We start from the raw sequence: 27492 nt of genomic DNA on the forward strand, positions 1-27492 counted from the left end.
GATCCCGTGGAGAAGAGAAAGGCTACCCCACTCCAGTATCCTGGCCTGGAGAATTCCATGGACTGTATAGTCCATGCAATCACAAAGAGTCGGACACGACTGAGCGACTTTCACTTCGCTAAGCTTTTATTAATACATTATTGATTCTTTCCTGTAGGATGACCGGTTTGGTTTTGTGTGAACCAATAGAGCTTTACAACATCTTGAATCAGGTCACAAAACTATCCAGATTAACTGAACCCAACTACCTCTGTTTATTGGGTAAGTACTTTATTTATAGCTGTGTCAGGTCTTAGCTGTGGCAGGTGGGCTCTTTCATTGCGGTGCGCAGACTCTCTAGCTGTAGTGTGTGGGCTTAGTTGTTCCACAGCATGTGGAATCTTAGGGATCGAACCTGCACCCCCTACTTTGGAAGAGGGCTTCTTAACCACTGGACCACCAGGGAAGTCCCAGTTTCACTTGTTTTTAAGCCATATAGACCACGTCTCTGACCTTTGCTCAAGGCTATGCGATTAAGATCACTTATGTTGTTGCATGGAGCTAGAGTGTAGTTGGTTCATTTTTGTTATTAGATCATGTTAAAGATAAACAAAGGGGAAGACAGAATTTAGTACATGGTAGTGTACTATAGCAATAGGGAAGAGCCCAGAGTGAACAGGACTCCAGTTTGCACAGAGGCCTTTTAGATGGAGAGTGAGGGAGTATAGAGGGGAAATGTTGGGGCTCAGAGTCAGGGAAGTGAAAAACTACACACTGGGTGGGAGTTGGACCATGTGAAACCCAAGGTGGCTTGCTAACCGGTGCTTATTGAAGTTGGGCTCTTACTCTCCTCAGAGGTGGGGGACAGGGGCCCTGTCTTCAGGTGCCAGCTGGAACAAGCAGTAAGTTCTTTGGTGGCCGTGAGTGTCCTCAGGCAGACACTTCACAAAGGCTGGAGTCAGCCTTGGATGTACTCTTGAGCTGTTTCTGAAGGTAAAGATGTCTTCAGATGTCTTGTTTTTTTCTCCCATTGGTTTGTAAGTTCTGGATATAAGGTTTTGTTAGTTATTTGTATTAGAGCTATTTTCTCTGTTTCTGGCTCGTCATTTTACTTTAATGTTGTATTTTAATGTTCTCGTTGGTCACGTCTTCCTCTGCAAAAGCAGTTACTCATTCGATACTTTTTCTTTTCAGATGTGCGGTCCAAACGGGAATATGATGAAAACCATGTGATTACAGCCCTCCTCGTGAAGAAGGTATACCGACAAGAGTCCGAATGTGGGGCAGACGGGCTACCTTACTGGAGGGCCGGAGGAATGGGAGATTTTATCCGAGGTCCAGGAGGTGGCACCTCCTACTGGACACTGGGCGGCAGAGGCAGGGCCCCATGTGTCCACCACAAGGATCTCTGACACTGTCACACACTCCCCGAGGTCTCTCCCTGTCCCCCATGGTCAACAGCTTCATTAAGCAAATGTTGATTTAATTCTTTGATGTGCCAGGCAATGTTACTGACCCTGGGATTATGACTTTTGTCCATTCGAACCTGTCTGCTTACTGCCCTCTTCATGGCAGATTTTGGATTTGGTTTCCATCGCCCACACCCTCTTCCAGAGGATGTCAGTAGTTCCAGGGGCCACGCTTGCTCTCTCAGCACTTGTGCCAGGGCACCTAATTGGCTGTGGGCTGGTCACTAGACCTCTGTTCTTTGGCCAGGCTATCATCTCTGGTCCAATCAGCCGTGGACAGCTTCTCCCAGGAGGGACCATGGGTGTGGAAGACTCTTGGAACGTGGTAGCCTCTCTGGTCCACTCTCAGGGCTTCCAGGCCTGTGTGTAGTCAAGGAAGGGGGCGCTGTCCCACCTCGGCTCCTCCCTGGTGTGCAGGGCATTTGGGCTCAGCCTAACCCACCCGCCAACAGGCTTCTCCGGTGGTTTCTTTAGAGGGCAGGCGAATATCTAATCCCGGAGTCTGTGGACCTGGAGTGTGTGGAATACTGTGTGGTATACGATAACAACACCATCTCCCTGGATCTAATCCTGAAGGACGACAGCAGTGATGATGACAGCGCTGACGATGGCAAGCACGGTGGGTCTTTACAAGAGCAGCGAGAATGAGAGCTAAGTTATTGAGAGCTTCTGCCACACGCTGGGAGCTCTGCCTGGGCCACCGCTACAGAGCAGCCCTATGGGAATGGCAATGTCAGAACCTGGGAAGGGTCTGGGATGTTTCCTTCTTTGCAAGGTGACAAGCAAGCCTGCCGTGGTTTCATGGATGCTGGCGCAAGACCTGAGGCTCCTGGGTCAGAGATAAAAGACTTTATTTCTCAGAGCAATAGAAGTAGCCAGAAAGCAGTGGGTGGTATTGTTAGAGAACTCTGAGCTTGGGGGGCCTAAATCTTTTTTAACAAACATGCAGAAAGCCTGCCTGCCCTTGACTCTGGAGGGAGGAACTGTCTCTATCATCCAAGGCTGTTTATTGTACAGATATCCTTGAAAAGCCAGTGCCTTTGTTCAAAGGACGTGTAGAAATATGAAAGACCGTGGAGAGTTGTCTCCTAGTAAGTAACGTCTCCATTTTATAGAGGAAGAAATTGGAGTCCACGAAGGTGAAATAACATGTTCCCCACGTTTGGGACCGTGGGTTTCTACTGCTGTGTAACAAATTACCCCCAGACTCAGTAGTTTAATACCATCATCATTAGTTGTCTGTCTGTTTCTGTGGAATTCGGGAGCACTTAGCTGGGAGGTTCTCGCCGGTCCTGAGGCTGTAGACATGACGTCAGCCAGACTGCTGTCCCGTGAAGGTGAGATGGGGCCAGGATGCTGTGCCTCCGAGATGGTCACTGCCGTGGGAATAGCCAGGAGTTACCACGCATTGCTGCTGCTTGCCAGCTCAGTGACTAATATGGGTGGACTGAGTTCCATGGGCTGGGCATTCATACCAGTGGCCACTGGGTGGCGTTAGGCTTCCACCTGTAATAAAACCAGTTTTCCCAGGAGGTCCTTAGCCAGGAAATTGTCCCCTCTTCGCTACACTCATCCCTGGTCTGCAATCCTAGGATTGTCGGCTGAACCCTCAAGTCCTAATAAATGGTGGTCAGTAAAAACAACCCCCTCTACACTCTATACCTGACCTCACTTTAGCACTATGGAGCCGCCATCTTCACTCAGAAAGAAATCACAGTCACAGAACAACAAAACCCAAAAACTACACACTTATAATTTGCTTACTCAGGGAAGATTGCACAGTCAGGGACAACTGCAGTGGCCAGTGGCCTGATGGCCACAGTGTTCTTTGTTTACTGATATGGCAAGTGACATTCTTTGTCCATAGTAAATGCCAGAGAGAAATTAAACATCTGCACACAAAACCTTGTACATGGGTGTTCCTGGCAGTCTCATTCTTAATAGCCACAAAAGGGAAACACCTTAAATATTCATCAACAGATCAGTGGATAAACCCAAAGATGGAGAGCCACACAGAGGAATATTATTCAGCTCTGAAAAAGGATGGGTGCTGACACTTGTTGCAACATAGATGAACTTTGAAAACATCATGCCCAGTGAAAGAAACCAGACACAAAATGCCACATTTATATAATTCCATTTCTATAAAATGTCCAGAATAGGTCAATCCATAAGAAATTAGGTTAGTGGTTGCCTAGAGCTGAATGTTTGCAGGGAATTGAGGAATGAAACCCTCTAACTGGTAACTGGTTTCTTTTGGAGGTGATTAAAATGTTCTGAAATTGACTGCAGTGATGGTTATACAACTGTGAATGCATTAAAAAACATTAATTTCTATACTTTAAATAGATGAATTGTGTGATATATCATTTATGATATTGTATATACACATACGTGGCTCTCAGCTGGTAAAGAGTCCACCTGCAATGTTGGAGACCTGGGTTCAATCCCTGGGTTGGGAAGATCCCCTGGAGAAGGGAACGGCCACCCACTCCAGTATTGTGGCCTGGAGAATTCCATGAACTGTATAGTCCCTGGGGTGGCAAAGAGTTGGACACGACCAATCAACTTTCGTTTTCATAGACACATACACATTTCACTTATGTTGGATCATCCTTCCTTGCAACAATATGGAAACGAAAATGAAATCTTGGAGTTTACAGACAAAGATCAGCTTACTTGGTGGTGAGCTGCTTTTTAAATCTTAATTGTAGCCTCCATCTCTATTTATATTCGCTTCAGCTTCCTCGATAACTGCTTTTCGGAGGGGAGTGCCTGTCCACTGGGCCTCTAGGCAAACGGTGAGCACACAAAGGACAGTCATCTCTTTGGCCTCTGCTCTTAGGAATGGTGCTCGGAGCGGCTGTTGAGTGTGGCAGAACCCTGACCCACCTCACCCGCCACCCCGTCCTTATCCTGAGAGGAGGCTACGAGCGCTTCTCGGCCATGTATCACTTCTTCCGGACACAGAAGATCATCTGGATGCCTCAGGTAAGCTGGGCACTGAGCACAGGCAGGCTCAGGTGGGAGCGTGGCCTTTCCCTGGGGACTGAGGGGGTAGGGAGCAGGGCTGGAGAAAGAGCAGGAGACAGACGATGTGGAAAAGATGAGATGTTGAAGACGACTTGGGAATGAACTTGGGCAGCGAGGAGGTCCAGTCCAGTGTGATGAATTTATAAGTGTGGCGGGGGGTGCTGGGTGATGGGTCGTGGTCCAAGTCGCACAGGCAGGGCCATCCTTAGCCGTCTGGCCTCACAAACCCTGGCTGGGTCCAGAGGATACAACGAAAGGGTGAGGTAGCAGCCCCTGCCTACAAGGATTCCTTTGTCTAGTGGGGGAGACAAGGGCTGCAACAAGATGTGGCCAAGGTGTGACACAAAGCGTTACACAAGGTGTCTGGGGCCGAACCAGATGGTGAATAAGGTGAGCGCTGGGTGGCAGTGCCGACAGACAGCGGCAGTCCCGGGGGGACTCTAGAGCATCTGGTTTCCTGAAGAGTCAGGAGTGGAGTGGAATGTGAACCTGCGGGGGTTTCATTCTGTCTAGCAGTTCCTTCAGCTGTGCTCTCACTCTTGCCGTGGGCAACATCATGGGCCGATTCCATACTTGCAGACCACTCTCAGTGATGAAAAATTTCAGTTTCGTCGTATTATAAGACAACTGGAGAAATGTGCCTGGGAACTGGAATTTGGTGATAGTAAGGAATTCCACCTGATGCAAAGAGCTGACTCATTGGAAAAGACCCTGATGCTGGGAAAGATTGAGGGCAGGAGGAGAAGGGGACGACAGAGGAGGAGATGGTTGGATAGCATCACCAACTCGATGGACATAAGTCTGAGCAAGCTCCAGGAGTTGGTGACGGACAGGGAAGCCTGGCGTGCTGCAGTCCACGGGGTCACAAAGGCCCAGACACGACTGAGTGATTGAATGACAACAACAAGGAATTATTGTTACATATTTTTTTAGGTTGTGATGACATTATCATGGCCATGTTTCTGAAAACGCGAGCCTCTATCTTTTAGAGATACATAATGAGATATTTATAATTAAAATAACACGATGTCTAGAATTTCCTTCAAAATAATCTGGGGAGGGTCGGGAAGTTGGAGGTATATATGGAACGAAATGGGCCATTAGTTGATAATGAATGTTTGCTGAAGGGTGAGATCCAGGAGTTTGTTACATTATTCTCTCCACTTTTGTGTATTTTTGAAATAATTTTTTAAAAGGGAATAAAACAGTCCAGTAAAAGCTAGACTAGATTAACATTCTAGTCTCAACTCAGGTCTTCTTTCTTCTCCCTTCCCGGGGTTGGGCAGCCTTCCATTGTCTGGGGGCTGGGGACTGGGAAAGGGGAGGAGTGTAGGGTAGCTTCAGGGATACCTCCTTACTTCCCCTCTTCCGGTCCCGGTCCCTCTGGCGCTGGGGGTCCATGTGGGCCCTGTCTTGTATGACTGGCTGCTTATCAGTGGTGGGGATGTGCCCTCTTCTCATTCTGGCCCTCCTGGTTCCGCGTGCCACTGACGATGGCCTTGGAGGCTGGTTTCCTTTCCATCTGTTACCAAGGATCCTTCAGGGAGAGCCAGCTGAGAATTCCTGACAGGAATACCCCCCAGGTCCCTTCCCTTCCCTTGGCAGCTCATGACCTCCCACCACATCCACATTCCTTCACCTGAATCCCAGAACGAGCCCCTGGAGGGTGTGAGGGTGGGAATGAGGCTGCTCCTGGCCTTGCTGGCGCGGCTGCCCCAGCCAGCCCGTGCGAAAAGGCAGGGACCCACGCCTGGGGTCATACCTGTTCCCAAACGCAGGGTATACGTGTGACGCTCTCCAGGGGACTTCCTCACCTTCTTCCACTGAGCAGTGATTCTTAGCTCAGCAGCTGTACAGCCAGTCTTCCTGGGTCCCTCCAGGCACCCCTCTTTGCTCCCAGAGGAGTGCCCTTACTGGCTTTGCAGTGACGAGAGGGGGTCTTTCCTGTCTGCAAACATCACATGCTCACAACTCACCTTCTTTCTTTTTCTTTTTTAAACGTGTTCATTTTTGGCTGCACTGGGTCTTTGTTGCTGTGCACGGGCTTCTCACTGCAGTGGCTTCTCTTTTTGCGGAGCACGGGCACAGTTACCCTGTGGCATGTGGGATCTTCCCAGACCAGGTCAACCGCGTGTCCCCTGCAGTGGCAGGCAGATTCTTAACCACTGGATCACCAGGGAAGCCCCTTTATTTTTCTTTTAAAGCTTTAGGAAGGTGGAATTGGCATAGGTTAAACAGCACATATTTAGAAGGTACAGTTTGGTCAGGTTTGACGTGCACACACCTGAGACTGGTCCTTGCTCCAGTCTTCTAAGTAGCTTAGGAAGAGGGATGGGGCGGTGTCTGGTGGTGTCTAGCAGGGCCTGGACAGGTGAGTTCTTTGCTGCTTGTTCGAGGTCCTCGTAGGATGTACGTTCCTAGATCAGCTTCTCCCTACTTCGGGGCCTTTGTTACTAATTCAGGGGCAAGAGTGAAAGCCCCACTCCCTTCCTGTTGTGTGTTCTGACACGTTGTGAAGCAGAAGTGTCTCAACTGCTCCCCAGGGAACTCCTGCCAGGGGGATGGAGGCACAGAGTTTAGGCTGTGAGATGGCCCCTCTACTTTAGACAGAGTGACTTCTAATTTCCTGTTTTGTATGTTGTTGTTGTTTAGTCGCTAAGTCACATCTGACTATTTGTGGCCCCATGGACTGTAGCCATGTCGGGGGAAGGCAGTGGGCTCAATGTGGACATGTTAGTTTGTGATACCGGTTTCTTTTACATTTGTCGACGTGGTTGTCAAAACTGTGTCCTCTAGAATTAACTGGCAGTAGCTGTTTAGAGCAGAGCCTGTTTTTATCCATGTCACACCCACGGCCCTTACAACCACCAGAAAAGGAAGCTGGTTCAAAAGCATCAGGAAGAGCCTTGACCGATTTTGGTGAGATTGAGTGAGATTTTCCACGTGATGCCAGGAGGAGTTCACTTGGCTCCAGCAAGCTGAGCGTCCTGAGGCGGTGGTCACCCTGAACCCTGGGAGGTGCTTTGGGTCACATTTGCAGGTAGTGGGCCTGCCTGCCTGCATGTGGAAGGGCCGAATGTCTCACAAACTTGGGGGTTGACTCGGAGTGGTGTCTGCTCATTGATAAAAAAGCTTTTGAGGTCGACAGTTTGGGAGGAATGTGGGCTGGTGGTGGGTTCATTGAGAGGGGAGGTGTGCTGAAGCCAGAAGGCTCTGAAAGGCTCAGGTGGACTGCACACTAGCTTGAGGTCTTAAGATGTTGTTTCTGACTCGAACTTGGAGCCAGAGCTGATTTAGAACTGGTTTGACCTTTAAAATTATATTGGTTAGCATTTCCTATGGAAAACTGATGAAAAAAAGGGGTTTCTAAACAGTTTGAACATTCTTTGGCATTGCCCTGCTTTGGGATTGGAATGAAAACTGACCTTTTTTCAGTTCTGTGGCCACTGCTGAGTTTTCCAAATTTGATGCTGAAGCAGAAGCTCCAATACTTTGGCCAATGATGCAAAGAGCCAACTCATTGGAAAAGACCCTGATGCTGAGAAAGATTGAAGGCAAAAGGAGAAGAGGGCAGCTGAGCATGAGATGGCATCACTGGCTCAATGGACATGGGTCTGAGCAAACTCTGGGAGATAGTGAAGGACAGGGAAGCCTGGCGTGCTACAGTCCATGGGGTCATAAAGAGTCAGACACAACTCAGCGACTGAACCACCACCACCACCAGATCATATTATAGAAACATCAGTTTATTCAATGTTAGTGGATTTCTTTTTCTTTTTCTTTTGAGGTTATGCCTAGGTTTTATTTTACTAAATATAACAAGTAACTTTTCAGTCTATGCCAACAATAAACAAGTATCTACTGTTTTATTACAGACATCTGAACTACAAGAGGTCACCCAAGGAACCATTAGGGGAATTTTCATTAGTTCTGGAGGCATGCTTTGAGAACAATCTTAGACTGGTGTGCCTCTCTGGCTGTTTTCCAACTTGTTTATAAGTCTCATTAATAATTGTTTAATAATTATTTTATTAATAATTGTTTCTAACCACCTGACGGATGCTCTAATAATCTTTCCTTGGAAACACTCAAATTTTGTAATCCATCCCCCCAGCTTTATTGATGTATAATTGACATATAAGACTGTGTAAGTTTAAGGCGTGCAGCATGATTTGATACACATATATGTTGCAGCTTCCCCGATGGCTCAGATGGCAAAGAATCTGCCTGACATACAGGAGACCCGGGTTTGATCTCTGGGTCAGGGAGATCTCCTGGAGAAGAGAATGGCTACCCACTCCAGTATTCTTGCCTGGAGAATCCCATGGACAAAGGAGCCTGGAGGGCTACAGAGTCAGACAGGACAGTGCAACTAACACTTTCACTTTCACTTCATATGTTGCAAAATGATTACCATAATAAAATGAACACATCCATCACCTCACACAATTACCATTTATGTGTGTGAGCGATGAGAACATTTAAGATGTACTTTCTTGAAATTTTTCTTAAAATTTCAAGTATATAATACTGTGTTGTTAACTGTAGTCACCACATTAGATCCCCAGAACTGATTTGCCTTATGTCTGGAGGTTTATAACCTTGACTAACATCTCCCCATTTTTCCCACCCCCACAGTCGCTGGAAATACCATGAGTTTTGCTTTTTCAGAGTTCCACATGTGAGTGAGAACATGCAATGTTTGTGGGGTTTTTTTTGACTTATTCACTCAGCACGGTGCCCTAAATTCCATTCATGTGGTCACAAGTGACAAGATTTCCTTCTTTTTAATAGCTGAACAGTATTTCATTGTATATACATGCCCTATTTTCTTTATCCATTCATCCATTGATGGACTTCTAGGTCACTTCTGTATCTTTTGTGAATAATACTCAAATGATTATGTGGGGTGTTGATACGTCTTCAAGAAGGTCATTTCATTTCCTTCAGATATATACCAAAAGTGGGATTGCTGGATCGAATGGTAGTTTTGTTTTTAACTCTTTTGACATAATTTTTTAAAGTTGAATTTTATTTTGTATTGGGATATAGTTGCTTTACAGTGTGGTGTTAGTTAAAGGGGTACAGCAGAGTGGTTCAGTCATTTGTATACCTATGTCTATTCCTTTTCAGACTCTTTTCCCGTATAGGTTATTATAGAATACTGAGTAGAGTCCCCTGTGCTGTTCAGTAGGTCCTTGTCGATTATCTATTTTATATGTCGTAGAGTGTGTACGTTAATCCTATAAACTCCTAATTTATCCTTCACCCAAGATCTTTCCCTTTTGATAGCCATCAGTTTGTTTTCCAAGTCTGTGAGTCTATTTTTGTCTTATAAGTTAGTTCATTTGTATCATATTTGTGTGTGTGTGTGTTTTCTTTTGTTTTTTTTGTATCATATTTTTAAGATTCCACATATAAGTGATACCATATAGTGTTTGTCTTTCTCTGTCTGACTTATTTTGTTTTATAATGTAATCTCTAGGTCCATCCATTGTTGCTGCAAATAGCATTACTTCATTCTTTTTTATGGCTGAGTAATATTCCATTTTATATATGTACCGCATCTCCTTTATCCATTCCTCTGATGTTGGACATTTAGGTTGCTTCCACATCCTGGCTACTGTAAATAGTGCCGCAATGAACATTTGGTTAGTCTCATTCACTATCCCAGTTTGCCTTTCTAAGCTTGTTTGCTGAGCCACATTTCAAGAGACAAAAACAACTTCTTCTCTGGGGATTCTTATCACAGCAGGCTTTTTCTGTCTCCTCCTCAGGAACTGGATGCCTTCCAGCCATACCCTATTGAGATAATGCCAGGCAGGATCTACCTGGGAAATTTCAAGCAAGCCTGCGACCCTAAAATTCAGAAGGATTTGAAAATCAAAGCACATGTCAACATCTCCATGGAGACAGGGCCATTGTAAGTAGAAATACCATTGTGGTTTTTTTTTTATATCAGTATTATTTATTTATATAAGACTTCTAGTGGCATGCACTGATAGAATTGAAAGGGCTTTTAGAAGTCAGTACACGCTGGAATGGGATCTGCGTTGTTTTCATCTATTCCTCGCCTGCTCCTGACTTCCTGGCATGACCATGCCATCCTCTGCCACAGACTGAGACCCTGCACTTGCCCCGCACCCCGTACTTAAATCTCACCAAAAGTAATGCTTTTTTGGTGCTTTAACATTCTGATGCAAAATAATCCTGGTTTACCCTGCTCTTCGTGTCTCAGGCCCTCTAAGAAGTGACCCCCTCTTAGTTCATTTGGGCTGCTGTAACAGAATGCTGCAGAGCAGTAGCTCATGAAGAACGGGATTTCTCATGGTGTGGAGGCTGGGAAGGCCAAGGTGGAGGCACTGGTAGATTCCGTGTCTGATGAGGGCCTGCTGTTGTTTCACAGATGGACTCTTCTTGCTGTGTCTTCACCTGGCAGAAGGGGCAAAGCTCTCTAGGGGTCCCTTTTATAAGGGCACTCAGCCCACTCATAAGGGTTTCTATTCCTGCCCTCACGAGCTAATTACCTCCCCAAAGCCCCACCTCCAAATACCATCACTTTGGGAATTAGGGTTCAACATATGAATTTTGGGAAGACACAAACATTGGATACAGCAACCGTTATGTCTCAGATTTTCTCTGGTGCTAGGGACACACACCGGAGAAGGCAATGGCACCCCACTCCAGTACTCTTGGCTGGGAAACCCCATGGACGGAGGAGCCTGGTAGGCTGCAGCCCATGGGGTCGCGAAGAGTCGGACACGACTAAGCGACTTCACTTTCACTTTTCACTTTCATGCACTGGAGGAGGAAATGGCAACCCACTCCAGTATTCTTGCCTGGAGAATCCCAGGGACGGAGGAGCCTGGTGGGCTGCCGTCTATGCGGTCGCACAGAGTCGGACACAACTGACGCGACTTAGCAGTAGCAGCAGCAGGTTCACACACACACACACACACACACACACACACACACACTCACCATTGTTCATGGAGCAGGAAAGTTCTTCACAGCCTTGCTTGTCAGCCTGTGTCTTCCCAGCTGTGTCCAGTCATGATCACCAAGGCCTCTGCTTCCTCTAGTTCCTAATCAAAGCTAATAAAATTCAGCTCAGAGAGAATTTATGTAACACAAGAATTCAGTAAGGCATCTGGTCATAAAAATTACTATATGAAGATCAATAAATCTAAAGAAAACCACATCAAGGCACTTAGTGAGACTGCTGAGAACAAGAGAAAGAGAGAAGTGAAAAGAAGCAGATAAGTAAGATGTGACTTTCAAAGGAACAATAATTAGACTGACAACTGACTCAACAGAAATCAACTCAAGGGAAATACGGACTATGTCTTTGCAGTCTTTCTGGTGATTCCCCACCACCTACCATTCACAGCATTTGGGCTAGATTTACTGAGGTGCCCTAATGGATGGAATAAAGCAAAACGGATGGGCTGTCACTTCTGATATTGGGTCGCACAAAGACTGTGGCGTCTGTCTCACTGTGTCTTGCTCACTCATCCTGAAGGAAGTCAGCTACCAAGCTGTCAGCTGTCCTCTGGAGACAGGTCTGCATGGCAAGGGCCTGATGGTTTTCAGCCAACAGCTAGTGATGAGCTGAGGCCCTCAGTCCAAGAGCCTGTGAGAAACTGGATCCTGCCAGCGGTCACGTGAATTCTCTGGTGGCCCAGTGGTTAGGACGCGGCACTTTCACTCCTAGGGCCTGGGTTCCATCCCGGGTGAGGGAACTGTCTCGCAAGCTACACAATGCAGCCAAAGAAATAATCAAATAAAATTTAGATTTCTGATTGTTGCTAGTATATGGAAATCCAGTTGATTTTTATATGTTAACCTTGTATCCTTCAGCCTTCTCCATCCAGATGTCTCCTCCACTGTTAGGCTTTCCCCAGCTCCTCTTCAGTAGCCCATGTAGGTCTTTATCCTAAAGCCCAGCCAACTGGATTAGCCATTTGTTTATGTGTATACCTCTCCCATCAGGGCGAGAGCTCCTTGAAGCTGGGAGAGGCCTTATTTGATTCATCTTGTGTCCACTAGGGTCCAGCTCAAGGTCTGGCACACTATAGGCATTGAGTGAGTGTCTGAGGAAAGGATGAATGACTGGGGATAGATGGATGAATGGACGGTGGGTGGGTGGTCGGGTGGGGAGGGAGCGAGAGATGAGGGGGAAGGGAAGGTTGGATGGACAGAATGAATGAATGCATGCATGGTGAATTGTGCTTGTATTTGTCACAGCAAATGCTCATGCAGAAACTAAACCAGAATATTTTCACTCCTGAATCTACTGCACCTTTCTGCACGCCCCAGTGAATGACCAGCAGGCCATATTCTTCATGAGTAACATTTCCCGAGCGCTTGCTGTACACCAGGCATTGGTGCCAAGCTCCTTGCAGGCATCTTCTCATTAAACGTGCCGCATGCCTCATCTCCCTCTTCCCTCTCCCTTCTTCATAAAGCTCTAGCCACTCTGATCTCCCTCATGTTTCTCAAGCATACTGAATATCCTAGCCCTTGGAGCCTTTGCACTTGGGTTCTCCTCTACCTGGAACTGTTTCCTCAGATAACCGCCTGGCTTGTCCTGTCACCTCCTCTAAACCTCTTCCCAATATCACCTCCTCAGGAAAGCCTTCCCTGACCACCCTATCTAAAACAGGAGCCCCACCACTCTCCATCAGTCTTGTCAATTGACTCTGTCAGTCTTGCTTCCTCCATTTAACATAGCAGACTCATCACATAGTCCTTTCCATCCTCACTGTCTGCGCTGTATTCCAGGAAAGCACCAGGTTTGGTTAGTAATAATAATATCCCATTTATTGAGTACTGTCATGTGCCAAGCAGGTTGCTAAATGCCTTACATAGATGAGTTGATTTAATCTACACAACACCCCTCTGAGGTAGGTGCTCTTTTTTCTGAGAGGGGATCATTTATTTACCCACATCTCCCTGCTGCCAGCTCAGCATCCTCCCCTTATGGTCCTGTTGCTGTGGATGAAGGACCCCACAGCCAGGGCTCCGGGTGAGTCTGCCTGATCACGTGCTTTTCTTCTGTTCAGTTTTGTAGGTGATGCCGACAATCTTCTACACATCAAGATAGAAGATTCCCTGGAAGCAAACATTACACCCTTTTTACGCCACCTCTGTCACTTCATTGGTAAGAGGCATTCTTCAACCCGGCCCCAACTGGCCTGTGCCCAGGGAGCAGAGGGGGCCATGGCCCCTTGTACCTATTGCTGACGGTGACCCCCAGCTCTCAGGAGAAAAAGGGCAGGTCTGAGCACAGTGCAAAACCTCACGAGGCACACAGTATACCGTTACCATGTTTTCCGGATGAGGAAACGGTGGCTTCGAGTGCCCAAGCCCCGCAGCCAGTGCTCACTGGTTGTCATTCACATCCAGGCTACACAGCCTCTCTCAGCACCCAAGTGCCCGTGGGTGCCCAAGAGTCCTTCCATCCCCACCTGGGGGAGTCAGCCAGTGGCCGACCTCCCTGGGAAGGAAGCGGGGATAGCTCAGAGAAGGCCTTTGTATGATGATGCTAAATGCATCATTTGCCAGGCAACAAAACAGTAGCCTAGAGATGTCACGTGACCCGCCTAGCCCGTGGTGTGCTGGTTGTGAACGTACTCTTGGATCCACTGAGGCCAGTCGCCTTCAGGATCCTCAGGGAAGGAAGCCACGCACAGCCGTCCACCTTTCCTTCCCTCTCCAGATATTCACCTGGCGCTCAACTCCATCATCCTGGTCTATTCCACCTTGGGCATCAGCCGCAGCTGTGCGGCCATCTTGGCCTTTCTTATGCATTGGAACGGGCAGACCCTGAAGGTACGTATTCCCTGGTCCAGGAGGTAAAGTCAGAACTGCACCTCAAAGGAATGAGTCCCAAACACTGCCTCGAGACCTTAATTGATGGTGAGGGGTTGAGAGGGAAGGGTCAAGGGCTTTACCTAACATATCACACCCAAGGACAGGGTGCCAAGATCTGGGCTAAAGGCCTGAGGCTGGGCACCTGGTGCAGGCCTAGGACCCAGGCTGGGCAAGGCTGTGGCCAGCAGCAGCATCTGCATGTCCCCCAGTGCTGCCCATCTCTCTGCTAGTGTTTGTTCAGGGTTCTCTAAGGGAGGTGCGTTTTGGCTGCTACAGTGTACCTGTTGGCCATCTATATGTCTTCTTTGGAAAAATGCCTATTCAGAATCTTAGCCCTCTTAAAAATCAGATTATTTGGACTTTTTTCTTAGGTTTTGTTTTTGTTTTTTTTGCTGTTGAGTTGTATGAGTTCTTTATATATTTTGAGTATTAACCCATTATCAGTTATATGATTTGCAAATATTTTCACTTCTTAGGTTGCCTTTTCCTTGTCTGTTCAGTTCAGTTCAGTCCCTCAGTCGTGTCCAACTCTTTGTGACCCCATGCACTGCAGCATGCCAGGCTTCCCTGACAATCACCAACTCCCGGAGCTTACTCAAACTCATGTCCATTGAGTCAGTGATGCCATCCAACCATTTCATCCTCTGTCGTCCCCTTCTCCTCCTGCCTTCAGTCTTTCCCAGCATCAGGGTCTTTTCAAATGGGTCAGTTCTCATCAAGTGGCCAAAGTACTGGAACTTCAGCTGTAGCGTCAGTCCTTCCAGTGAATATTCAGGACTGATTTCCTTTAGGATGGACTGGTTGGATCTCCTTGCAGTCCAAGGGACTCTCAAGAGTCTTCTCCAACACCACAGTTCAAAAGCATCAATTCTTTGGCGCTCAACTTTCCTTATGGTCCAATTCTCACATCCATATGTGACTACTGGAAAAATCATAACTTTGACTAGACAGACCTTTGTCAGTAAAGTAATGTCTCTGCTTTTTAATATGCTGTCTAGGTTGGTCATAACTTTTCTTCCAAGGAGCAAGCGTCCTTTAATTTCATGGCTGCAGCCACCATCTGCAGTGATTTTGGAGCCCCCCAAAATAAATCTCTCACTGTTTACATTGTTTCCCCGTCTATTTGCCATGAGGTGATGGGACTGGATGCCATGATCTTAGTTGTTTGAATGTTGAGTTTTAAGCCAGCTTTTTCACTCTCCTCTTTCACTTTCATCAAAAAGCTCTTTAGTTCCTCTTTGCTTTCTGCCATAAGGGTGGTGTAATCTGCAAATCTGAGGTTATTGATATTTCTCCCTGCAATCTTGATTCCAGCTTGTGCTTCATCCAGTCTAGCATTTCACATGATGTACTCTGCATATAAGTTAAATAAGCAAAGTGACAATATATAGCCTTCTTTGTAATCTTTTTTTCCCTGACTGCACTGCACAGCATGCAGGATCTAAGTTCCCCCGCCAGGGATTGAATCTGTGCCCACGTGCAATGAAAGTGTGGAGCCTTAACCACTGGACCACTGGGGAAGTCCAGATTGCCTTTTTAATTTGTTGATGGTTTTCTTTGCTGTGCGGAAGCTTTTTAGTTTGATGTAGTCCCACTTGTTTATTTTTGCTTTTGTTTCCTTTGCTTTGGGTGTCAATTCCTAAAAGTCACCACCAAATTGATGTCAAGGAGTTTACTGCCTATGTTTTCTTCTAAGAGTTTGATGGTTTCAGGTCTTCTATTCGAGCCTTTAATCCATTTTGAATTGACTTTTGTGTATGGTGTAAGATAGTGGTCCCATTTCATTCTTTGTGTTTTTCTTTGGCTGCATGGCTTGCAGGATCTTAGTTCCCTGACCAGGGATTGAACTTGGGCCCCCAGCAATGGAAGCAAAGAATCCTAACCACTGGACTGCAAGGGAATTCCCAACAGTTTCATTCTTTTGCATGTGGCTGTCCAGTTTCCCAGCACTACTTATTAAAGAGACCATTCTTTCACCATTGTAGATAATTAGCTTCTTTATCCTAAATCGACCATATATGTATGGGCTTATTTCTGGAGTTTCTGTTCTGATCCACTGATATATGTGTCTATATTTTACACCAATACCATACTGTTTTTATTACTATAGCTTTGCATTATAGTTTGAAACCAGGAAGTATGATGCCTCCAGCTTTGTTCTTCTTCCTCAAGATAGCTTTGGCTATTTGGAGTCTTGTTGTTCCATACAAATTTTAGGATTGTTTTTTCTATTTCTCTGAAAGATACCATTGGGATTTTGATAGGGTTTGTGTTCAGTTTGTAGATTGCTTTGAGTGGTATGGACATTCTAACAGTATTCCTCCAATCCATGAGCATGGACTATCTTTCTGCTTACTAGTGTCTTTAATTTCTTTCATCATTGTCATAGTTTTCAGTATACAAGTTGTTCATCTCCTTGGTTAAATTTATTTCTAGATATTTTACCCTTTTGACACAATTGGAATTATTTTCTTAATTTCTCTTTCTGATAGTTTTTTATCAGCTTATAGGAACACAGCTGATTTTTGTATATTGATTTTGTATCCTATAACTTTACTGCTTTGTTTATTCATTCTAACAGTGTCTTTGTGAAGTCTTTGGGGTTTTTATATATAATATGTTGTATGCCAAGAGAGACAGTTTTACTTCTTCTTTTCTGGCTTGGATGTCTTTTTCTTACTCTGTCTAGGACTTGCAAAACTATGTTGAATAAACGTGGTAAGAGTAGGCATCCTTGTCTTGTTTCTGGTCTTAGAGAAAAGCTTTCAGCTTTTCACTGTTGAGTATGATGTTAGCTGTCAGCTTGTCATGTATGGTCTTTATTATGTTGAGGTACATCCCCTTGATACATACATTTTTGAGAGTTTTTTTTTAAAGAGGCAAATGCAAACTGTGTGAACATGCTTTTTATTACCGTGTTCTCCAGATATGTTAACACATGGTTACTATTTGTGCAACTTTGCCCTGGGCCATCTGGCTTCTGAAAGGTTAATTTTTGGCCCGTGTGGCAGAAGATTAGGGATTCCACTTCCTCACGTCTCCACTTCATACCAGAACAGCACTCATCTCTCTACTTGTGATGAGAACACCTTATTCTGTTTTCTCCCACCTTCCTCATATTTTCTCAGCATTTTCCCTTAGTAACTTCTGCCACAAAGCCTTCCACTCTGCTTTGAAGCCCACTCACTCACTGGCTGCCCACTGTCCAACCTTCTGGAAGCTTCTTCCTTTCTTCCACCCCTTTCTCATCTTGGTTCCTGTTCCTACCTATTTTATTCTTTTGATACTAGCATAAATGAAATTTTCCTAGCTTATTTTTCAGATTGTTCATTGTTAGTTAGATACACAACTGATTTTGTATCCTGCAACTTTGTTACATTCTAACAGATTTTTTTTTGTATTTGCTCTTTAAGGTTTTCTACACATGAGATCCTTAAGTTCATATGGGCTGCAAACAGAGCTGCAAAACTTCATATTTTCCAATTTGGATGCCTTTCTTTTCTTTTTTCCTAATTGCTCCAGCTAGGACTTCCAGTACAATGTTGAACAGAAGTGGTGGAAGTGGGCACCCTTGCCTTGTTCCCCTTAGTCTCAGAGGGAAAGCTTTCAGTCTTTGACCACTGAGTACGATGTGACCTGTTTGATATGTGACCTTTGTTATGTTGAGATAGTTTCCTTCTGTTCCACAGTCTGCTGAGGCACCGCTTTTGCCTTTTTCCTTTTTCCTCCATCAGATGGAGACCAGCTGATGACCTTCCTTCATGAGATAAACTTTCCTGTATTTTGCGATGGGCATGTGAACGAAGGCAGCTTCAGTTTTCCTTTTTCGGAGAATTTGCCCAAGTTCTCTTCCTCTTTCCATTCATTTACCCACTTCCGATGCAAACCTTTGTTTTTATTTATTTATATTCTTTTGGGCTGTGCTGGATCTTTGTTGCTACCTGAGGGCTTTCTCTACGCGTGGCGAGTGGGGCTTACTCTTTGTTGTGGTGCATGGGTGGGCTTCTCACTGTGGGGGCTTCTTGTGTTGCTGCAGATGGGCTCTAGGGCACGCAGGCTTCAGTAGCTGTGGTGCACCAGCTTTGTTGCTTTGAGGCATGTGGAATCTTCTGGCACCAGAGGTCAAACCCGTGTCCCCTGCCTTGGCAGGAAGATTCTTAATCACTGGACCACCAGGGAAATCCAGTGCAAATTTTTTTGAGGCAGCACTGAGTGGCAGGCATGGGCATGGTGCTTCCTCGTCCACAGTAGGTTTCACTAGTTTTCTCAGCCTTCACAGGAGCCATCTGACAGAAGAGTGACTTCTGTCTCTGTATTCAGTAGCAGAGGTGCAGAGGGGGTTGCCCAAGGCAGAGCCAGCTCCTTGACTCCTTCGCCCTAGTCTGTTAACCCCAGGCTGCTGCTGCTGTTTCTTTGTCCTGCCCTTAAGCTATGCTGCTGGCCCCTGGGCAAGTGTCTCTTGTCCCTCCTGAGCTGGCTCTCTTCAAGCTGGAAGGGGCCCAGGTCCAACCCTGAAGTCTGCTTTTCTCTCCTTGGTTCACAGAGGTCCTGGGCCTACCTCAAGAAATGTAAAAACAACATGCGTCCAAATCGGGCTTTGGTGGCTCAGCTGTCAGAGTGGGAGAAGGTTGTCCTCGGAGATGTTGTCACAGACATCCAGAATCCACCCTACTGATTCTGTGGTCCAGCTGTGGGGCCAGAAGAACCTGACTTGGGTGCTTTTTGTGGGTAGGGGCCCAGGGTGTGTAACCAAGGAATAAGAAGGGCTTTGCTGCCTGGAGCCTCGTGTCAGCCTCCTACAGTGGTTCTTCCCAGCTTCCTCATTGGTGCCACATAGCAGGTGTTCAGACTCAGCAAGAACCTATCCCTTGGGCATCTGGATCACCCCTACTGCACTCCTGAGGCTGCTTGGGAGGAGCATCTGGCTGCCAGAGCAGCTGCCCCTCCTGTCTCCCATAACGTGGTCCCTTGGGAGGCTGCCCCGGGGGAGGTCCAGGGCTTCCCCCAGCCTTGTGTTGCTCCACAGAGGGTGTCACAATGCCCACCCACTGGAGGAGATCCCCAGCCCCAGAGATGCCAAGCCCAGCCCTGGCTCAGGTGCCAGGCTTCACAGATTTGAGAGACTCATGGCACAAGGGCATCTCCTTGCCTCATCTCCAGCACTCTTCAGTGCTCCCACTGGTCCATCGCTTGTGGGCTGGATCTTTCCTTTTGTTGCTCCCCTCTCATTTTTGCCTGGCTGTGTTTACCACCAAGAGTTTCCCACCCTCCCATCCCCCACGCCAGTTCAGTTCAGTTCAGTCGCTCAGTCATGTCCAACTCTTTGCTACCCCATGGACTGCAACACGCCAGGTTTCTCTGTCCATCACCAACTTCCAGAGCTTGCTCAAACTCATGTCCATCAAGTTGGTGATGCCATCCAACCATCTCATCCTCTGTCCTCCCCTTCTCCTCCTGCCCTCAATCTTTCCCAGCATCAGGGTCTTTTCAAATGAGTCAGTTCTTCACATCAGGTGGCCAAAGTATTGGAGTTTCAACTTTGGCATCAGTCCTTCCAATGAATATTCAGGACTGATTTCCTTTAGGATTGACTGGTTGGATCTCCCTGTAGTCCAAGGGACTCTCAAGAGGCTTCTCCAACACCACAGTTCAAAAGCATCAATTTTTCAGTGCTCAGCTTTCTTTATAGTCCAACTCTCACATCCATACATGGCTACTGGAAAAACCATAGCTTTGACTAGACAGACCTTTGTCAGTAAAGTAATGTCTCTACTTTTTAATATGCTGTCTAGGTTGGTCATAGCTTTTCTTCCAAGGAGCAAGCATCTTTTAATTTCATAGCTGCAGTCACCATCTGCAGTGATTTTGAAGCCTCCAAAAATAAAGTCTCTCACTGTTTCCATTCCAACCCCTTGCCAGGGTTTCTAGAAATTCCTCAGGTCTTAAAGGGAGTTTTCCTCAGAAATGCGCTTCCTAGTGCGGGCAGCACCCACCGAAAAAGCCTGGAGTCAAGGGACAAGGGGACTGATGGAGAATTTAACATGTCTGTCCACGTTCATTCAGCAAACGTTCCCACCATCTGGACAGGGCCGAGGCATACAGGTGAACGCCATGTTGCCTCCTAGGACTCTACAGAGGGTTGGAGGAGCCCGCCCCCCACCCCGCACCCTCCTCCCCCACCCCAACAGAAGCCTACGCCCTCCAGCAGTGGCTTTTTGCTCAGGGGTAAGGGCTTTTCAGGCAATACAGGCTTGAGTGAGCGGCGCCTGGGATGGCTGGAGATCTATGGCTTAGGCACCTCTCGGTAAGCAGGGCAGAGCCACCGGCAAGTTTTCAGCAGGGATACGGTATGGATTGGCTTAGTGTTTGAGTCAGGGTAGCCTGGTGTCTGTGTGAAGGGGCAGCAGCGGTGAACTTGCAGACAGGGAGACATAAAGAGGCCCTCGTAAAAATCCAAGCAAGAGGCTCGGAATTGCCTCCCTGCCAAAGAGCAGCTTCCCCAGGGGGAAAGTGTTTGAGGCAGAATGCCACCTCCCTGGGCCTTGGTTTACTCCCAGCGTGACCGGCAAGAACACTGCTGGCAGCACCACGCAATTGGCTTCCCCGGTAGAGCCCCGGCCGGGGCTGCCGCCGCCCTCCACGCTGGAGCGGCCCGGCCAGCGGCTCGCGGAGCATGTGGCCCCGCCCCAGCTCCGGCCCGGCCCCGGATTGGCTCTGGCGGGGGGCGGGGCCAGCGGGCTCGCGGCCTTGGGCTTTTCCCCATTGGTGGTAGCGGCGGCGCGAGCCCGGAAGCGGACGGCGGCGGAGGCGGCGGAGGCGGAGGTGCCTCCGGCCGGCCGGGTTTGCGGTACTGTACTCGACTCTCGGCTCCTCCGGCCAGCGGCCCGGCCGCAATGCATCCCCCGCCTCCGGGCCCGCTGGGCGACTGCCTGCGGGACTGGGAGGAGCTGCAGCAGGACTTCCACGGCATCCAGGTGAGCGCCAAGGCGGGCTCCTATTGGTTCCGAGCCAGGTCTGTCTGGCTCGGGGTCAAGGGTCGGGTAGCCCCGGGTCAGGCTGCGGAAAGCTCGGGGTCAGGGGTGGGGGACCCTGGTGTTGCCCCGACGGTGACGAGGATCTGGGTCCCGGTGTCCCCAGTTGGACCCTCCTTTCGGCCTCAAATTAGTGTCCGGCGGTGGTATCTTTCGCCCGCGCGGCCGCCGGGATCCCGGAGTGACCCTACTGACCCGGGCAGACCTCCGGTCTCTCGTGAAGACCTCGGAAAGAGGCCCCGACTCCGAGCTGGTCCCTTCCCAGGAGAGTCCAAGCTAACCAGGGCCAGTCTTGGGTCAATCACTGAGCAGAAGCGCCGTGGGCGCTGGCCGGGCCGGCCTTCCCCTCCCTCGGGCCGCACGGTCTGGGCTGAGTGTGGCTGGGGAGCAGGACGGGAGGCCGCCTGGCCTCGGTCCGGGGAAGTGGGGTTTAGGTGAAGTCCCTGGATGGGGGCGAGTCCGGTCCAGGGTGCAGGACAGCTTCCAACCACACAGGACCACGTGGCTGCTGCAGAGTGTGAGGGGAAAGTGGGTGGGCGGGGCCCTACCAAGAGACCTCATGGGCCTGACAGGGGTGGGAGTCTCTCTGAGACCAGTGGAAGACAGGGGTAGGAGGGGTGCGTATTGTCTGGATCTGGCTGCTATGGGCCGCTGTGCTGTTTCGTGGACAGGCGGACAGGGGAGTGTGGTGGCTGGGGGTAGGCCGAGGTGGCCCCTCCTTGAGCATGAGAAACAAACCCCAGCCAGGGTAGAGCCCAGGCCAGCTGGGCACTTGATCAGGCCTTTGCCTCTCTTGGACTGGTTCCAGCCCTTTCCTGTCCACATTAACCCTGATTGCCCCCTGGCCTGTCCTGGCCAAGCCGCTATCATTCGTGCTTCTGCCCAGGGCCCTGAGCAGGGCAGACCCAGGCTCCCAGCCTGGGCATCACCATCCTGGCCTCAGCCCTTGTCTGACCTTCCTCACACTGCCCCTTGTCCCCCAGCTCCAGGCTGCTCCTTCTCACTCACCCCAGGGGGCAAAGTGCTCTGGGAAGCCCTGGGGCAAAGGTGCTGGGGGAAGGGTAGAGGAATGGTCTTACAGCAAGAGGTCCAAGGGCTGAAGCCTGGTGACCTTTAACCCGGGAGGAAGATGCTGGGAGTGCCAGAGCAGTAGTCATCTTGGACAACCTCAGTTCCCCTCGCCCTTGCAGGCTGACCTGACGGGAGGCTCTGAGAAGGCCAGGGATGGCTTTAGGCTGCCCGCTTGGTCCAGACTGTGGACCAGTGTGGGCTTAGAATGCAGACTCAGGATGGGCAGAGAGGGGTGGGAACAACTAGTAGATGGGCTGAGACCAAGAAAACGTCCCTAGAATGTGTCTGTTTCTGGGGGCAAGGTGCTGGGGGGCTCCTGGGCTTGCCGGAAGAGCCCTGTCTCCTTGCCTGCCTTGGAGAGAGAGGACCCTCGGGGCGTTCCTGAGGCTGGCTCAGCTGGCTGCCTCCTTTCCTGCTGAGACCCTCCTGGGGAAGCCCTGGGCTAGTCCGTGCCCCACCCCCTTCCCAGCAGGCTCTGGCTCAGGGGTCCCCTAGCCTGAGCCTTCCCCCACCCTGGTCCCCAGGAGACCCACCGGCTGTACCGCCTGAAGCTGGAGGAGCTGACCAAGCTGCAGAACAACTGTACTAGCTCCATCACTCGGCAGAAGAAGCGGCTCCAGGAGCTGGCCCTTGTCCTGAAGAAGTTAGGACCCGTCCCCCGCCACAGGCACCCCCCCACCCTCTCTCTTCATACCCCTGACCGTGGACCAGCGGTGGGTGCGGACCTGGTGGGGTAGGGAGCTGGCGCTGACTCCCAGGTGGCCCTGGCCATGGCTTCTCCCCTCTCTGGGCTGCGTTTGCTCTCCTGCCCCCCAGGTGTCGGGTGTTCTGACTCTGGCTTCTGCGGCCCCACCTGCAGATGCAAACCCTCCCTCCCGTCAGAGGCCGAGGAAGCCGCACAGGAGCTGGAAAACCAGATCAAGGAGCGACAAGGCCTCTTCTTCGATATGGAGGCCTACTTGCCCAAGAAGAATGGGTGAGACTCCCCTCCCCGAAGCTTGGTTCACAGCCCCATCTTCCTCTGCTTGGTTTCTTGGACCCACTCTGGGCTGAGCCGTCAGACCTGGGCCTCCCTCAGGGACAGCCTCAGTGACAGTGACAGCTCCCTGTGATGACAGGTGCTTTGTGCGGGACATACAGAGAATCAGGGAGAGCACAGACAGGGTTACCTCACCACTTGGGAGGCCGGATAAAGCCTCTTGGAGTAGCTGACGCCTGGGCTGCATCATGAAGGATAAAGAGGAGGGAGCTGGCCGGACCTGGAGAGGTGGAAACAGCAAGTGTCATGTCCAGAGCACAGGGTAGGAGGTGAAAGGTTGCAGAGAGACCAGAGCTCCGGAGCCAGCCTGCGGCGCTCCCCTCTGGCCCAGTGGGCAGGAGAGAGTGACAGCTCAATTATCCACTTAGATCAGCCGCAGTCACAGCAGAGGACTCGGCAGAACCCTGGGCTCGGGGAAAACAATCCAGCAGAGACAGCTGGCAGCCAGAAAGCTGGGAGAAAGCATGTCCCAGAAGGCAGGGGAGGAAGGAGTGGCCTGTAGCCTGAGATCAGATGGCCCCCGGGGCAGTGTGGGGGGCAGTCAGAGGTAACACAGAAGGGGAATGTTTCCTGGAAGTCTGGGTGACCTTGGAGAGAACCACTTCCAGGAGGGTGGGGCTGGAAAGGTGATATTGGGGATGACAGAAGAGCCGAGGAGACAGCCAGGTTCAGGCCATGCTTCTGAAGCTTGGAGGTGAGTGGAAGGAGAAACTAGTGCCTGGAAACTAGCAACTAGAACTTGTTGTGAGGGTTGAGGAGTCACTTCTGTTTGGGTGTGTGAGTTTGTACATAGGAAGGACTTGAGCATCTCTGCCTGCTGAGAGGTGGGGCCCGCAGAGGGTGAGACCCAGGAGAGGTGCAGTGGAGGGAAGTCCCTGGGGCGGTGGGAAGGGGTGGTCTGGGAGGAGGGGCGTGCAGAGAGGAGGGCGGGGAGGCAGCAGGGAAGATGTCACCTGCCTGTAGGTGACAGGGTGGAGGGTTTGGGGGAGGGTTGGCCGGGGTGCTGGTGGGAATGGGAGAGGGAAGAGCTCGCGGCGAGGCGGAGAGGCAGCCTGGCCTCTGGTCCCAGACCCCGCTGGGCCCTGTAACCTCTCCGCGGCCTCAGGCCGGTCCCTGAACCACTGTGAGCCTGTGCCTACGGCTTGCGTGTGAACAGGAGCCCGTACGGGTGCTGCTGCTTTGGTACACGGCTGTGACTCTTAGACAAGAGGAACTTGGATGGGGTGGGTGATGGCACCCTTCGGGGTTGGCAGGAGGTTGCAGTGCGGTCTCCCAGTGTGGGTGGCTGCAGTGGGCTTGGGGCTGAAGGGCTACCTCTCCTCCCCCAGGTTGTATCTGAGCCTGGTTCTGGGCAACGTCAACGTGACACTCCTGAGCAAGCAGGCTAAGTAATTTGTGGTCGCCACGCTCCTCCCTGCCCCCCACCTCCTGCCCGTGGGTCCCTTCCAGCCTGCCCCAGCCTCCCTGGCTGAGCCTGGGGCTCGGGGGCCACTGCCCGATGGCACCACAGGCAGCCCATCCGGAGGCCTGGGTGGGCCCCACCAGCACCCCAGCCTGTCCCATGAGTGTGTCCCCCCAGGTTTGCCTACAAAGACGAGTACGAGAAGTTCAAGCTCTACCTCACCATCATCCTCATTCTCATCTCCTTCACCTGCCGCTTCCTCCTCAACTCCAGGTGGGTGTCCTGCAGGGGCTGGCCCCCAGGGCCCTCTCCAGGTGCCAGCACCCACCCTCTGCACCCCTGCCTGCAGGGTGACAGACGCTGCCTTCAACTTCCTGCTGGTCTGGTATTACTGCACTCTGACCATCCGGGAGAGCATCCTCATCAACAACGGCTCCCGGTGGGCGAGGGCGGGGCCCAGCCCCGGGGGTGGAGGGAGGGGAGCACCCGTGGAGCTGCCCTAGAAAGTGGGGGGCAGGGGGGTGCCATGGCCCTCTGAGAAGCAGGGGGGGTACTGGCTCCTTTCCACTGCAGCCCCGCCTCCTGCCCCCCCGAGCCCTGATCCTGGGGCTGAGGGAACAGGGGTGACGGCGGCTCCCTAATGCAGGATCAAAGGCTGGTGGGTTTTCCATCACTATGTGTCCACGTTCCTGTCGGGAGTCATGCTGACATGGTGAGCAGATTGGCTTGGTCCCGGGGCCTCTGGGGGAGCAAGGGGCGGGGAGAAGCGGGGCGTCCCTGAGCCCCCACCCCGCCCTCTGCTCTCTGCTCTCAGGCCCGACGGCCTCATGTACCAGAAGTTCCGAAACCAGTTCCTGTCCTTCTCCATATACCAGAGTGAGTGTCTCCGAGGTCCCTGCTCTGCTTAGGACTCGCCGCCCCCCGCCCCCCGAAGGGTGGGCAGGGACTGGGCTGCAGCCCAGTCCTGATGCCGCCCCCGCCCCCGCCCCCGCCAGGTTTTGTGCAGTTCCTCCAGTATTACTACCAGAGCGGCTGTCTGTACCGCCTGCGGGCCCTGGGTGAGCGGCACACCATGGACCTCACTGTGGGTGAGTTGGGCGAGGCCGCCCCGCCCTGCAGTCCTGACGCCTGTCCTTGCCTCCGGCCTGGGGTCTGAGTGACAGGTCCTCTCTGCTCTGCTGTGCCCCTGCAGAGGGCTTCCAGTCCTGGATGTGGCGGGGCCTCACCTTCCTGCTGCCCTTCCTCTTCTTTGGACACGTAAGTTGTACCCAAGCCCCCCGCCCCGTCCACCTGGCTGTCTCGAGCAGGGACCGTGTGTAAGAGCCCCCTCCCTCCCAGTTCTGGCAGCTTTTTAACGCGCTGACGTTGTTCAACCTGGCCCGGGACCCCGAGTGCAAGGAGTGGCAGGTGAGCCGGGCCCCTGCCTGGAGAGGACGCGGGGAGCCGGGCCCCCGCCTGGAGAGGATGCGGGGAGCCGGGCCCCCGCCTGGAGGGGACGCGAGGAGGGCTGGCCCCTGCCTGGAGAGGATGCGGGGAGGGCCGGCCCGGCCTCCGTCCTGACCCCCGCTGCTCCCCCAGGTGCTCATGTGCGGCTTCCCCTTCCTCCTCCTCTTCCTTGGTAATTTCTTCACCACCCTGCGGGTCGTGCACCAGAAATTCCACAGCCAGCTGCATGGGAGCAAGAAAGAATGAGGCTGGACCCTCCCTGCCCGATGGCACCCTCGGCCCGGAAGGGGCGTCTGAACCTCTGTGTGGAGGGGGTGGGCGCTCCCTGTGTCCGGGAGGGTATCGTCTGCCCTCCCCTGGGTTTTGTGGGCTCTGTGGGCCCTGAAGGCATTGCTGGAGAGGAGGCCCTGGGCCTGTGTCCCTGCCCCATGGGAGCTGAGCGCCAGTGGCCTGAATAAAGGAAGACGGCTCTGAGAGCCTCGGTGTGTGTGCTCCTGCGGGTGAGATGGGCTTGGGGGGCCTGTGCCGCCACCGCATGAGGCCTGGGGGCTCCCGAGGTGTCTGGGGTCTGAGTTAAGGAGACCTAAGTGGAGGCCTCAGATCTGTGCAAGCACTACCCGGCAAATACAGAAAACAGAACTTTATTCCAAGGGCCAGAGGTTATTTAAAATTATTTACACTCATTGAAAATCACGGGGAGGGGCCAGGCCTCACTCAGCTGAGAGGCGGACCCCTGTGTTCAGCCACTGAGGGCCCCGAGGCGTTCACAAACCGTCACAAGCAGTCACCCTCAGCTGAATCCCCTGGGCTGATGGCCGGAGGGCACGGTTTGGGCAGGCTCTGTCCTAGTTCTGCCCCCGGGGCCGCACCCGGCAGAGCCACCCAGAAGATGGGCAGAAGGGAGGGAGGTGAGTGATTACATGGGGAGGCAAGTCTGTAGGGTGTGAGGGGCGGAGCAGGGCTGGCGGCCTAGCTCCACACGTCCAGGGAGTAGCGGCCCTTGGTCATCAGCTTCTTGACATAGTCCACGGCCTGGGCGTGCTCTATGGCCCCCTGCTCGGCCACGATGTCATAGAAGGTGTTCTGCACGTCCCTCGCCATGTTCCGAGCGTCCCTGCGTGTAGAAGGAGGTGGCACTGCGAGAGG

The 27492-nt window shown here is 50.9% G+C and overlaps 3 protein-coding genes across 12 annotated transcripts in view; 2 read left to right on the forward strand and 1 right to left on the reverse strand.

Annotated features, from left to right (window-relative positions):
- Positions 1–19137, forward strand: part of STYXL1 (serine/threonine/tyrosine interacting like 1) — a 27914-nt gene extending 8777 nt beyond the window's left edge. For 2 of the 3 annotated variants that reach the window (XM_081557814.1, XM_081557815.1), the window contains exons 2-9: positions 158–261; positions 1174–1235; positions 1923–2067; positions 4294–4439; positions 10259–10404; positions 13547–13644; positions 14203–14315; positions 18901–19137. In XM_081557814.1, the coding sequence (XP_081413940.1) occupies positions 158–261; positions 1174–1235; positions 1923–2067; positions 4294–4439; positions 10259–10404; positions 13547–13644; positions 14203–14315; positions 18901–19032 (946 nt within the window). In that variant the 3' untranslated portion in view covers positions 19033–19137. Of the gene's footprint in view, positions 1–157; positions 262–1173; positions 1236–1922; positions 2068–4190; positions 4440–10258; positions 10405–13546; positions 13645–14202; positions 14316–18900 lie in introns of all 3 variants that reach the window. The other variant, XM_081557816.1, reaches the window with a different exon arrangement.
- Positions 19138–21154: 2017 nt separating this feature from the next.
- Positions 21155–26822, forward strand: TMEM120A (transmembrane protein 120A). 5 transcript variants are annotated; one of them, XM_081557806.1, is made up of 12 exons: positions 21155–21331; positions 22984–23126; positions 23319–23435; positions 24827–24886; positions 25078–25173; positions 25250–25339; positions 25547–25612; positions 25715–25776; positions 25896–25988; positions 26093–26157; positions 26239–26307; positions 26479–26822. In XM_081557806.1, the coding sequence occupies exons 1-12, from the start codon at positions 21251–21253 to the stop codon at positions 26590–26592; spliced, it is 1056 nt and encodes a 351-aa protein (XP_081413932.1). In that variant the 5' UTR covers positions 21155–21250; the 3' UTR covers positions 26593–26822. The 5 variants fall into 5 exon arrangements, with proteins under 5 accessions (XP_081413932.1, XP_081413931.1, XP_081413933.1 ...); XM_081557805.1 differs by having other exon boundaries at positions 22984–23102; XM_081557807.1 differs by having other exon boundaries at positions 22984–23102; positions 26554–26822.
- A 149-nt stretch (positions 26823–26971) lies between these two features.
- Positions 26972–27492, reverse strand: part of POR (cytochrome p450 oxidoreductase) — a 57551-nt gene continuing 57030 nt past the window's right edge. For all 4 annotated transcript variants that reach the window (XM_081557785.1, XM_081557784.1, XM_081557788.1 and 1 more), the window contains one exon: positions 26972–27460. In XM_081557785.1, coding sequence (XP_081413911.1) covers positions 27316–27460 — 145 coding nt within the window. In that variant the 3' untranslated portion in view covers positions 26972–27315. The remainder of the gene's footprint in view (positions 27461–27492) is intronic.

Source organism: Giraffa tippelskirchi, chromosome 13 (assembly GCF_054371585.1).
Source record: "Giraffa tippelskirchi isolate mGirTip1 chromosome 13, T2T-mGirTip1v1.2.pri, whole genome shotgun sequence".
NCBI classification, from domain to species: Eukaryota; Metazoa; Chordata; class Mammalia; order Artiodactyla; family Giraffidae; genus Giraffa; species Giraffa tippelskirchi.

Bases quoted from the DNA above. Each gene is read 5' to 3' on its own strand.
- TMEM120A (XM_081557806.1), top strand. From the start codon at position 21,251: ATGCATCCCCCGCCTCCGGGCCCGCTGGGCGACTGCCTGCGGGACTGG. The intron at 25,613-25,714 runs GTGAGCAGATTG...CTCTGCTCTCAG, and splicing joins TCGGGAGTCATGCTGACATG to GCCCGACGGCCTCATGTACC. The intron at 25,989-26,092 runs GTGAGTTGGGCG...GTGCCCCTGCAG, and splicing joins CACCATGGACCTCACTGTGG to AGGGCTTCCAGTCCTGGATG.